Source organism: Triticum dicoccoides, chromosome 4A, assembly GCF_002162155.2.
Source record: "Triticum dicoccoides isolate Atlit2015 ecotype Zavitan chromosome 4A, WEW_v2.0, whole genome shotgun sequence".
In the NCBI taxonomy this organism is placed as follows: Eukaryota; Viridiplantae; Streptophyta; class Magnoliopsida; order Poales; family Poaceae; genus Triticum; species Triticum dicoccoides.
Window position 1 is genome coordinate 633,336,060 of NC_041386.1, and position 13,055 is coordinate 633,349,114.

Below are 13,055 nucleotides of genomic sequence, written 5' to 3' on the forward strand. Positions count from 1 at the left end.
TGTCTTCATGCACTGGAGAACATTTTCCCTTCAATTTTTTTTGCTATGTGAGTGATTTCTATGTTGCCTTGGCAAAAAAAATGTCATGGCATTATAGTATTTCCATCATGGCAATTCTTATTTTTTATTAGATTTTTAATTTGTTGGATCATTTTATCATTAAAAACATATTAAAATCTTGTTGGCATATTTTTCTCATGTAGGCACCTTTTTATTTTGTACTCATTTTTTAGGGGGTTTTGTTTTGTACTAGTTGAGCAGTGGCAATTTTCTGTAGGCCTTTCTTTTTATAGCGTTTATTATCATGCTATAATTTTCTGTGGTTATTTATTTTTGCTTTTCATTTGAGGGGTCACCAAGTGTTCGTACAGAAGCCCAACAGGAAAACCCGAGGCCCACCGAGCTGAACGGTGCCCTGTCGAACCCTAACCCCCAAAATCCAAATCCCGATCGGCCGAACCCTAACCCCCACCGCCCAAATCCGCAATCCCGGACGGCGACGATGGCCGCCGGCAACCCCCGCCTCCCCAACTTCATCCTCCTCGACGCGGCCACCCGCATCAGCGATCTCCGCAACGGAACCGCCACCGCGTGGGCCTTGACGACGGCGGGCCTCACCATACAGGTCTCCTTGGTGGTGGCCGCGCCGCCGCGCCTCTCCCACTTCTGCGTCTGCTGCCCCGGCCGCGACGCGACCGCCTTCGCGGACGCGCCCAGGGTCGTCTGCTCCACGGGGGACCACGCCCTCATCCGGGCCGGCTTCACCACCGGCGACTCTCCGCAGCACTTCATCTACCGGGCCAGGGGCCCCGACGGCCGGCCGTCGCTTGACCTGATCCCGGACTTGATTGATTATTACTCCCGGAAAGAGATTTTGAGTCTGCCCCTCGGGTTCGTCTCCAGCCGCGACCACTTGGTCATAGCGGCTCTGAGCTACGGGCCGACGGACTTGCAGTACTATCTCCACACCCTCAGCTCCGAGCCCCGGTCCACCTGGTCCAAGAAGCTGCTGCAGGTGGAGCTCCCCCATGGATTATCCAAGAAACCGTTTGTGATCGATCACAGCAAGGTGATTGCCCTTGGAGGCGGGCTGCTGGGATGGGTCGATCTCTGGGAGGGCATCCTGATCTGCGACGTGCTTGACCCTGGGACGGCCCCGTTGCGCTTGGTGCCGATGCCCAAGCTGCTGCCCAGCAACAGACAACTCTGTGACCAGCAATCTTTGGCACGGGCGGTTCGGGACGTCACCTTCAGCCGTGGCTACATCAGATGCGTCGAACTTGAGGAGCTGGTAGAACTCAGAGTCAGAACTGTGCCGCCTCTTCCTGACCCCTCGGACATGGATGAGCTCCAAGACTCGGAATGCACCATCGATCCGCCCCAGGAGGATGGGGAAGAATATGTTACGTTGGTTGGAGGCTCATCACATGGTACAGGGCATTGACTTGGAACTGTTGGCGCAAGGGGATCATGGTTCATTCCGATGAGCTCGGTACTGTCTCCTTGCCTCAGCTAGGAGGTAGTGCCTGTGGTTTAAAACTGCCACTCAAGGACCTGAGAGTAGCTGCTCCTATTCTGCACAGCGACGGTGATGCTGTTTACCTCGCGTCCGCGCTGCATGAGCGGGACCCAACTGCATGGATTGTCGCTGTTGACACTAGGAGGAAATCGGTGGAAGAGCTTATGCCATACTCTGCAAAGGGGCTGTATCTTTACGATCCGACCTACATTCCATATGTGCTGACCGAATATCTGAATGATAAAGCAGGTAACTATATATGCTGTCACTGTTATCATATCTATTGAGTAGCCAGTGCTCATGTATCTAATGGTTTTCCGCTCTTTGTGTACTAGATGGAGCTCAGGTACAGACGCAAAATGCTTGTCATCACACTCCACGAAACTTTGATGGGTCCGAGAAGAAGCGGCAGCGACTTTCACATACAGAATATGAAGTCTGAAATGTTGATGATTTCATATACAAAATGCTCATGGACTTCGAGGATTAGTGAAAGCTTCAGATTTCTTGTTTGAGTAACTATCAAACTAGAAGATACAGTTTAGTAATCTTCAATTCATGAGTAAGTTTGGTAGCGTGAGTTACTCTATTTTGAGCCAGAATCGCTATAATCAGTCATGAAGTTTCATCATTTGTTGGCTTTTAGATTGATTGAAACTGTTAATTTCATTGTCAAATTCTTAGGCAGGGAACAGCCACATTGATTATTAATACTTTAGTTTGTTCATTGGCTTTCCTTTATATTTCTTTGTTACGTTTGAGCATAGTTTAATGGTTAAGCTTTCTTTGGGATGCCTTTTGGTCTTTGAACTCTGATATAATCCGTCTAATCCATGCATGCTGCACTTACACGTTTTTCTAGCTTAATTACCTCTTTTTTTTCTGACAATAAACATGTAATTTTATATTCATCCAATGTGTGCTAAGAGTTCTCCTGCACAACTTATCCTTTTCATAGAATGATCTACAGGTAACACAAAGATGGGGTTGCATGACCTGGTAAGTTGAGTCAGCTGGGTGGTTTTGTACTGGGCAGTGCTGACATCGTAGGAGGATGCTACTAACAATGGGGATTAATTCTGACATTAATTCTGTGTCAACATTTTATTTTCAAAGTTGTGGGGAAGAATATGCTCGTTCTTTTCCTTGTAGCCCAGCAAAACGCAATCATGCCACTGCTGTCTTTGGTGACGCTGATTCTTCTACAGTCTTGGTTGAGTAGTTTGATTTTGCGACATGGACCTGCTTTTGTACTATCTTGTAAACTGGGATCAGCAGTACTCATGTAAATTTTGTTGTGTGCAAAATAATATAGTGGTGTTGCTATGATGAACTGTTGTGCAGTCCAACTACAATTGTTGTGATGAACTCTTGTTGTGGTAAACATCTCATTTTTATTCTTATTGTCTAATACTCTAATTGTACAAAGCTTACCCCTGCCTATCTAACAACAATTTTATGTGTGAGAGAATGTAGGGGATTGGTATGGGAGGGAATGTGGAGAATTGTTGAGGTATCGCTTAGCTAGGGGTGGAGTGGTTGTGGATCGAGTTCGGTTTTCAAGCCGGTACTCAGTGCGTTGTAAACTGACCTTTTTTGTACTTTGTTTCCCTAAATAAATGAACACGCAAAGGTTTTTTTTGTTTGAAAATAAATTAGTTTTTTGCAACGTTGTCAAGTTCAGACTTCGTTATCCGAACATGTTTAATTCATGTTTTTATGATTTAGCCCCTTCTATTTAGTTTATTACTCCCTCCGTCTAAAGCTAGTACAAAGTCGAGTCACTTATTTTGGGACGGAGGGAGTACTATTACCCTTGTTTACATAAACATGTGATAATCCAATAAAGGTATTGTCTGATGAGTTTGTAGGCTAATTGCTAACTTTTTCATCTGACTAACAGAAAACTACAAAAATTGACGAAAATCACAGTGTGCATCGTGAAGGGATCTGTACCAAGGTTTTGGTTACCAGTCGAAATTTCAAGATTTCCCATGGTTACCGCGTATTTCCGTGCCCCTCGGTAAATCGCCATACCGAGCAAAAAATACCATTTTTTTGAAATTTTTGAATTTAAACACCCAATTTATAGTAAAATACGTAGGATCTAATTAATACCATTAGAGTTGGTTCTGGCATGTTGGTAGCAACCTAGTTCCTGTTTTGAGAGGTCTCTGGTTCGAATATTCATTCATTCCCTGATTTGAATTCAAAATTCAACTATAAAATTCGCTCGAAATATTCTCGGTATTTCTCGGTAACCATGGTAACCACATTTACCAGTCCCCCTCGGTAAAATTGTCTCATTCGGTAACCAAAACCTTGATCTGTACTCCATCGTTCTTTTCCTTTTCCAGCAATGGGGATTATTGTAGCCCAGCAGAACGCAATCATCTTTTGATGGTGTCACTGGTGTATGCTGCCGCAGCCTTCATTGCCTTTGGTGATGCTGATTCTTCTTTCTTTGAGTAGTTTGTTTTTGGGACAGGGACGTGCTTTTTTTGGTTAGTTCCTGGGAGTGTTTACCTGTTAGTCTCGAACTTCTAGTGTTAATGTTTCTTTGAGAGTATGCTGTTAGCTTTGCACTATCTTGGATCAGCAGTGCTCATGTAAACTCTGTTGTGTTCAAAATAACAGTGGTGTTGCTATGATGAACTGTTGTGCGGTCCAACTACAATTGCTGTGATGAACTCTTGTTGTTGTGAGGTCCTCAAGTTGAAGTCATGTGCTCGGGGCTGCCCTCTACCAATGACTCTAGAAATGGTTGTGAATGATTTCCTCCTTCAGTTTGTGGTCCGTGACCCAACCATTGTTCCTTTGCAGATCGTGGATGTGATTCTTTCTTCGTCTCGCATTGACACGTAGGTGGAAAAACTTAGTGTTGGCATCCTCCTCTTTTATATTATCAATGCGAGCACACTGCTTCTTTATTACTCTCTCCATAACAGCAAGTCTAAGATGCTTTGCTTGAGACACGCACGTGCATGTAGATCTTGCTCATCGGCAAAATGGGCTAAAGATTCCCGAGCGATGTTAAAGAGAGACGGATGGAGGTGCAATTCTGCCTTTGAGAAGAGGCCTCTACTCTATTTGGCAAGGACGCTCCCGTATGCTTGAGCTTATGAAACAGGTTTTGAGACGGACGACTCTGCACGCCAGGATGGCGCCTGCCAAGACGTTGGGACAAGGTCAGAGAATCTTGGAAGGGAAAAAAAAATCTCAAACTTGAAGCTTGTTGGTCTCTTCAGGCCCCTATTGTTGGTGACGAGGAGAGGGCAGTGGTCGGATAATGAAGTGGAAATTGCATGAAGCACATGAGAATCAATATGCATGTTTTACTCGGCATTACAGAAGTAGGAGTCAAGCTTGCACATCATAGGGTTTGCCTGCTCATTGCCCCAATTAAGTGAAGCGGTGATTTTGTAAACGGATCTCTTTGAGCTCGCAAGTGTCCAGGGTGGCCTCAAAATGGTTGATTCTACTTTTGTTCACATTTCTCTTAATTTTTGTCTTAAGCGCGGTATATTAGATTGAAGTCTCACAGAGCTAGCAGAAGTCAATGATGGTGATGTCGGAGATGCAGATAAAATTTTCATACCAAAGCATGAGAATACCACCACGAGTCCTATTAGCCACCATTGCGTGGAAGTACGAAGGCAGTTGAGTTACCAAGAGCCCAAGACCACGCACTAAATCAAACGTGCGGCCTGGCTAGCCGGGGTTGGGCCGATCGAGTTGACCTGGGCCAGCCAGATGAGATCGTTAGAGAAGGACGGCTTGACGAAAAGAAGAGATGAAGAGATCAATTGTTCCAGCGATTCGTGTGAACAAATACGAGATCGACCCAGACATGGAGAGATCGATCGTTCCGTTTGGCTGTGATCCGTCCGGTGGGAAAAAAACTTCGATCAAGGCTTGACGAAAGAGGACAGATTACGAGATCAGGGGACACTGCTGTTTTTTAGATATAAGTAGATAGGAGAGATTTCAAAAATAAATATTATGTTAATTAACTACTCCCTCAGTCTTCGACAAGTATTTTCGAGAGAGAGTATTTTCTAATTAATTAGTTAGTTAATTAATTAATAGAGACGGTGATTATTATTTTTAGATTGGTGATGAGTTTGAGCACGAAGGGAATAAGGATCATATAAAAAAAAATCCAATTAGGTCCGAACTGGGCCGTCTAATTAGAGAAGAAGGGAGGGAGAGGGAACAAACCCCAAAAAACCCCGACCCCGTCCGCCCGTCCGAAGGAAGACGAACCCAAACCCCAAATCGCCAACCTCGATCCATCGATCGGCCAAACCCTAACCCCGACCGCACAAATCCCCAATCCCGGCCGGCGACGATGGCCGACGGCAACCCCTGTTTCCCCGACTTCGCCCTCCTCGACCCGATCACCTGCATCAGCGACCTCCGCAACGGAACCACCGCGTGGGCCTTACCACGGCGGGCCTCACCATTCAGGTCTCCTTGGCGGCGGCCGCCCCGCCGCGCCTCTCCCACTTCTGCGTCTGCTGCCCCGGCTGCGACAAGACCACCTTCGACGACGCCCCCGACGTCTTCTGCACCGCGGGGGACCACGCTCTCATCCGGGTCGGCTTCACCGCCAGCGACTCGACGGAGCACTTCATCTACCGGGCCAGGGGGCCCGACGGCCGGCCGTCGCTTGACCTGCTCCCGGACTTCGATGATTATTCCGACGCGGAGAGTCTGCTGCTGCCCTACGGTTTCGTCTCCCACCGCAAAAAGCACCTGGTCATTGCGGCCCTGAGCGACGGACCGAGACCGACGGACTGGGAGTACTATCTCCACACCCGCAGCACCGAGCCGCATTCCACGTGGTCCAAGAAGCTGCTGCGGGTGGAGTTCCCCCGTGGAGCAGCCAGGAAATCGGCTATGAACGATCCCGTAAAGGTGATTGCACTTGGAGGTGGGCTGCGAGGTTGGGTCAATCTCATGGAGGGCATCCTGATTTGCGACGTGCTCGATCCCGGGGTGGCCGCGCTGCGCTTCGTCCCGATGCCCAAGCTGCTGTCCAGCAACAATCAACTCTACGACAATGAATCTCGCGAGGGCGATTCGTGACGTCACCTTCAGCCGTGGCTACATCAGGTGCGTCGAGTTTGAGGAGCTGGTAGAACACAAACCTATGCCGGCTGTTCCTGATCCCTGGGACATGGATGAGCTCCAAGACTCGGAATCGGCCGATGATCCGCCCGAGGAGGAGGAGGAAGATGTTATCGTTGGTTGGAGCCGTGGGAGAGCTTTGTTCTGTAGAGGAAGTCTATCTTTACGATCCGAGCTACATTCCATATGTGCTTACCGAATATTATCTAGATGATAGATCAGGTATATACTATCACTGCTATCATATCTAGTGAGTTGCAAGTGCTAATGAATCTAGTCTAATGGTTTTCTGCTCTTTGTGTACTAGGTGGAGCTCAGGCACATACGCTAAATGCTTGTCATCCCACCCCACAAAACTTAGATGGGTCCAAAAAGAAGAGGCAGCGACTTTCACAAACAGAAGAAGTGTTGATAATACAAGTCATGCATGGACTTTTGAGGATCAGTGACGCCGCTTGTTCTGCTGTGTCTGCCGTGGAAACACACACATACATATACATGCATATCTCCAACACCAGCGTGGAGCCCGGAAGAGTCGAGGAAGCACCTCAAGCAGGCTGGTGTGTTCGGGCATCATCAGACTGCAATAGTGCTCAAGTATGTCCCTACAGGCAGCTATATTAAATCCATAGACACGTGCTAGCTATATATGTGAACTTTGATTGACTGAAAGAACACTTGATTTGATTTAGATGATCACCTGAACCACACTCCTTGGTATGTACCCAACAGTTTCAGGTTAGTGAAGAGGAATTTGGGCTGAGGATTCCTTCCTCTTTTGTTTGAATTTTCTGTAGCATATATCAGCTTACTACAAGAGTAAGGATCAAAAATAGCTTCAGTGTGTGCCAGCAAGCGACAACAGATTCCTTCCTCTAATTGACACTCAAACAAAATTTTAGGTGTAAGAATCGCCAGATTACTTTTGTTTGACTTTTATGTTGGATGTACATCTGAATGTTCAGTTGCAGGCTCAAATCTAAAAATGTCGATGAAAAAGGTTATTGGCTTTTGGATTTTTATTTTTGCATTCAACATCTTCTGAAATTCATTTTGTTTTGCTACAAATATAAAGGTCAGGCTTCACTGCACCATCGCAAAAAAAAGGGCTTCACTGCTCCATAGATGCAACGTTTTCGTTTCTCTTGGCAGATTTGGTGCATATTAAAAAAAATATTGCATGGATGGGTTTGGAATGTTGTTTTATGTGTATTTTTCACATACGGCCTGAATAGCATGGCGACAATGTTGCGTGCATAGAAAAAACTAATGATGCCTCACGAAGAATTTTTGTTGAATCAACTTGCCAACATATTGATTTGTATCGAGGGGCTCAACATGAAAAAGGAAAATCCAGCACAAAGTAATATCTTGTTTTCTTCAACTCAACAGCATCAAACAAAAGCAACGAGAGGTCCCATCTTAAAAAAATCAATGAAAAATCATCTGCATACCTCAACGAGAAATGAAAAGGTAACATATATGGCATAAGGAGATATACAAAGGGTCACTAGTAGAAAACAGGGCTATGGTCCAGGCCGGCTCAGCCCATTAGTCCCGGTTCAGTCTAGAACCGGGACCAATGTGGGCATTGGTCCCGGTTCGTGAGCCCAAGGGGCCGGCCGGGCCACGTGGGCCATTGGTCCCGGTTCGTCTGGACCTTTTGGTCCCGGTTGGTGGGACGAACCGGGACCAATGGGCCTCGCTCCTGGCCCACCACCATTGGTCCCGGTTGGTGGCTTGAACCGGGACCAAAGGCTTCCCTTTAGTCCCGGTTCATGTCATCAACCGGGACCAATGAGGTGCCTATATATACCCCCTCGCGCAAGAGCAGAGCACAGTGCTTTGTTTTTTCTGGCCGAGGGGGAGAGGGCTTTGTGGTGCTCTAGCTCACCTCCTATGCACATGAGGTGTTCGATGGAATGCCCGAGCCACACTACTTAAGCTTTCTCCTCTCGAAGCTCGACCTCCAAGCTCCATTTTCCTTGAGATTTGTCTAGATTTAGCGGTCCGTCACGCCCCGTCCCCGTCTTCACCGCCGTCGATCACCCGCGCCGATCTCATCACCGACACCACCATGGTGAGCCTCTTGTTCTTATCTTCTTTCTGAAAGGAAAAATATTCTTACTTGTATGTTTAGATAGATACTTGTATCATTTTCTTACATTTATTATTGCATCTTATATAGTGCGATGGTTTTGGTATCCGCCCCCGTCGGCCCTCGTCCTGTCTATGATTCGGATTTGGTATGTATATTATCTTTATAACTATTGGTTCATTTATTATTTATGAAAATTATGCCGACCAACGTGACATAGATTTTATTTATCTAGGATGTATGTGAATCGGAAATGCCAACCGACCCTATTGTCGAGAGGTTAAATTTAGTTGAAGAAGAAAACAATTTGTTGAAGGAAAAAATAAAAAAAAATTGAGGAGGAGAAGATGATATTGGAGTTGCATGTTGCGGATGTCGTCGATGATCACAAGATCAAGATGGATGCAATGCGCTTGAAGATTAGAAAGATTAGAAAATATGCCATTCATACCGAGGCTTGGTATCATTATGCCGTTGGATCAATTGTTACCTTGGTTGCGATTATGATCGCATTTGTTTTCGCATTGAAATGTTTTACATAGTTTCAATGTATGGTTTAATTAATTAGATGCTCTGGAGAGCTATATGTTATTAGATGAAAACTATGTATGCACTTTGGTTTTAATGTGATGATGAACTTCTATTAATTTGGACACTTAATTATATATAATGCACGCAGATGAATCGGCAATGGATGTACGGTGACAGACACACCCGCGAGTACATTAAGGGCGTGCATGAGTTTCTCGATGCGGCTGAGGCAAACAAGCAGAATGGTTTTATGTGTTGTTCATGCACTGAATGTGGGAATACGAGGTCTTACTCTAACCGGAAAATCCTTCACTCCCACCTGCTTTACAAGGGTTTCATACCACACTATAATGTTTGGACGAGGCACGGAGAAATAGGGGTTATGATGGAAGACGGCGAAGAAGAAGACTACGATGACAACTATGTGCCCCTTGAATACGGTGATGCTGCAACGGGGGGAGCTGGTGAAGATCAAGAGGAACCAGACGATGTGCCCAATGATGCTGCAACGGGTGAAGCTGCTGAAGATCAAGAGGAACCAGACGATGTGCCCGATGATGATGATCTCCGCCGGGTCATTGTCGATGCAAGGACGCAATGCATTAGTCAAAAGGAGAAGCTGAAGTTCGATCGCATGTTAGAGGATCACAAAAAAGGGTTATACCCCAATTGCGAAGATGACAACACAAAGCTCGGTACCGTACTGGAATTGCTGCAGTGGAAGGCAGAGAATGCTGTGGCTGACAAAAGATTTGAGAAGCTACTGAAAATATTGAAGAAGAAGCTTCCAAAGGATAACGAATTACCCGACAGTACATACGCAACAAAGAAGGTCGTATGCCCTCTAGGATTGGAGGTGGAGAAGATACATGCATGCCCTAATGACTGCATCCTCTACCGCGGTGCATACAAGGATCTGAACGCATGCCCGATATGCGGTGCGTTGCGGTATAAGATCAGACGAGATGACCCTGGTGATGTTGACAGCGAGCCCCTCAGGAAGAGGGTTACTGCGAAGGTGATGTGGTATGCTCCTATAATACCACGGTTGAAACGTCTGTTCAGAAACGAAGAGCATGCCAAGTTGATGCGATGGCACAGTGAGAACAGAAAGAAAGATGGGAAGTTGAGAGCACCCGCTGACGGGTCGCAGTGGAGAAAAATCGAGAGAAAGTACTGGGATGAGTTTGCAAAGGACTCAAGGAATGTATGGTTTGAATTAAGCGCGGATGACATTAATCCTTTCGGGGAGCAGAGCAGTAATCACAGCACCTGGCCCGTGACTCTATGTATGTATAACCTTCCTCCTTGGATGTGCATGAAGCGGAAGTTCATTATGATGCCAGTTCTCATCCAAGGCCCTAAGCAACCCGGCAACGAAATTGATGTGTACCTAAGGTCATTAGTTGAAGAACTTTTATAGCTGTGGAATGGAAATGGTGTACGTACGTGGGATGAGCACAGACAGGAGGAATTTAACCTTAAGGCGTTGCTGTTCGTGACCATCAACGATTGGCCCGCTCTCAGTAACCTTTCAGGACAGACAAACAAAGGATACCACGCATGCACGCACTGTTTAGAGGACACTGAAAGTATATACCTGGACAAATGCAGGAAGAATGTGTACCTGGGCCGTCGTCGATTTCTTCCGACCAACCATCAATGTCGAAAGAAAGGCAAGCATTTCAAAGGCGAGGCAGATCACCGGAAGAAGCCCGCCATGCGCACCGGTGATCACGTGCTTGCTATAGTCAATGATTTACACTACGTAATCTTTGGAAAGGGTCCCGGTGGACTAGCTGTTCCGAATGACGCTGAGGGACACGCACCCATGTGGAAGAAGAAATCTATATTTTGGGACCTACCCTACTGGAAAGACCTAGAGGTCCGCTCCTCAATCGACGTGATGCACGTGACGAAGAACCTTTGCGTGAACCTGCTAGGCTTCTTGGGCGTGTATGGGAAGACAAAAGATACACCTGAGGCACGGGAGGACCTGCAACGTTTGCACGAAAAAGACGGCATGCCTCCGAAGCAGTATAAAGGTCCTGCCAGCTACGCTCTTACGAAAGAAGAGAAATAAATCTTTTTTTAATGCCTGCTCAGTATGAAGGTCACGACTGGCTTCTCGTCGAATATAAAGGGAATAATAAATATGCCAGAGAAAAAGTTTCAGAACCTAAAGTCTCATGACTGCCACGTGATTATGACGCAACTGCTTCCGGTTGCATTGAGGGGGCTTCTACCGGAAAACGTCCAATTAGCCATTGTGAAGCTATGTGCATTCCTCAATGCAGTCTCTCAGAAGGTGATCGATCCAGAAATCGTACCAAGGCTAAGGAGTGATGTGGCACAATGTCTTGTCAGTTTTGAGCTGGTGTTCCCACCATCCTTCTTCAATATCATGACGCACGTCCTAGTTCATCCAATCGACGAGATTGTCATCCTGGGGCCCGTATTTCTACACAATATGTTCCCCTTTGAGAGGTTCATGGGAGTCCTAAAGAAATATGTCCGTAACCGCGCTAGGCCAGAAGGAAGCATCTCCATGGGCCATCAAACAGAGGATGTTATCGGGTTTTGTGTTGACTTCATTCCTGGCCTTAACAAGATAGGTCTCCCTAAATCGCGGTATGAGGGGAGACTGACTGGAAAATGCACTCTTGGAAGAGACTCAATAATATGCAGGGACGAATATTCTTGGTCTCAAGCACACTACACAGTTCTACAGAACTCTACCTTGGTGACCCCGTATGTCGATGAACACAAGAACAGTCTGCGCTCCAAACACCCGGAGCAGTGCGACGACTGGATTACATGTGAACACATCAGGACTTTCAGCAGTTGGTTGGAAACACGTCTCAGAGGTGACAACACTGTTTGTGATGAGTTGTATTTGTTGTCCAGGGGACCATCTTTTTATAGTAAAGTTATTCATAAACTAGTGATTCACAATTTTTTTTTAAAATTCAAATTTAAACTATTCAAAATTTAAAACTAATGGCACTAACAGAAAGTTTATAATTTTTGTGACCTAAAATCAAAAAGAAATCACTAAAAAACTATAAGTATTTAGTTGTAAGTATAAATAAAAAATAAATAGAAAAAAAATTCTATTTTTCTAGTAAAGTTATTCATAAACTAGTGATTCACACAAATTTTTAAAAATTCAAATTTAAACTATTCAAAATTTAAAACTAATGGCACTAACAGAAAGTTTATAATTTTTGTGACCTAAAAGGAAAAAGAAATCACTAAAAAACTGTAAGTATTTAGTTGTAAGTAGAAATAAAAAAATAAAAAACCAAAAAAATGTAGAAATAAAAAAGAAAAAACCAAAAAAAATGCCTCCTACTGGGCCTCCACGGCCTGAATACGACTAGAAACCCTACATGGGCCAGGATTCAGGCCCGCAGAAGGCCCAATAGGCCCACAGGCAGTAGCAAGTTTAGGCCCGAAAGCCTGCATTAGAGAGGAGCTCGAATGGGGAGGCACACCCGCGCTTATAAACCAGTGCCGGCGCCCTTCAGCTAGCGATGTGGGACTAAACTTTTGGGCGCGGGGCAGCAAAGGTCATTGGTCCCGGTTGGCAGCACCAACCGGGACTAAAGGGGGCATTGGTCCCGGTTCGTGGCACCAACCGTGACCAATGCCCCCCTTTAGTCCCGGTTGGTGCCACCAACCGGGACCAAAGGCCGCCGCTTCCCGCCCTTTCGGCTGCTGAAAATTGGCCTTTGGTCCCGGTTCGTGGCACCAACCGGGACCAAAGAGGGG

At 45.9% G+C, this 13,055-nt stretch overlaps 1 protein-coding gene across 1 annotated transcript; it reads left to right on the top strand.

Moving 5' to 3' along the window:
* Nucleotides 1-502: 502 nt before the first annotated feature.
* LOC119283914 lies at nt 503-2,828 on the top strand. Its single transcript, XM_037563266.1, has 2 exons — nt 503-1,768; nt 1,855-2,828. Exon 1 carries the CDS (start codon nt 503-505, stop codon nt 1,442-1,444), a length of 942 nt encoding a protein of 313 aa, XP_037419163.1. The 3' UTR covers nt 1,445-1,768; nt 1,855-2,828.
* Nucleotides 2,829-13,055: the final 10,227 nt, after the last annotated feature.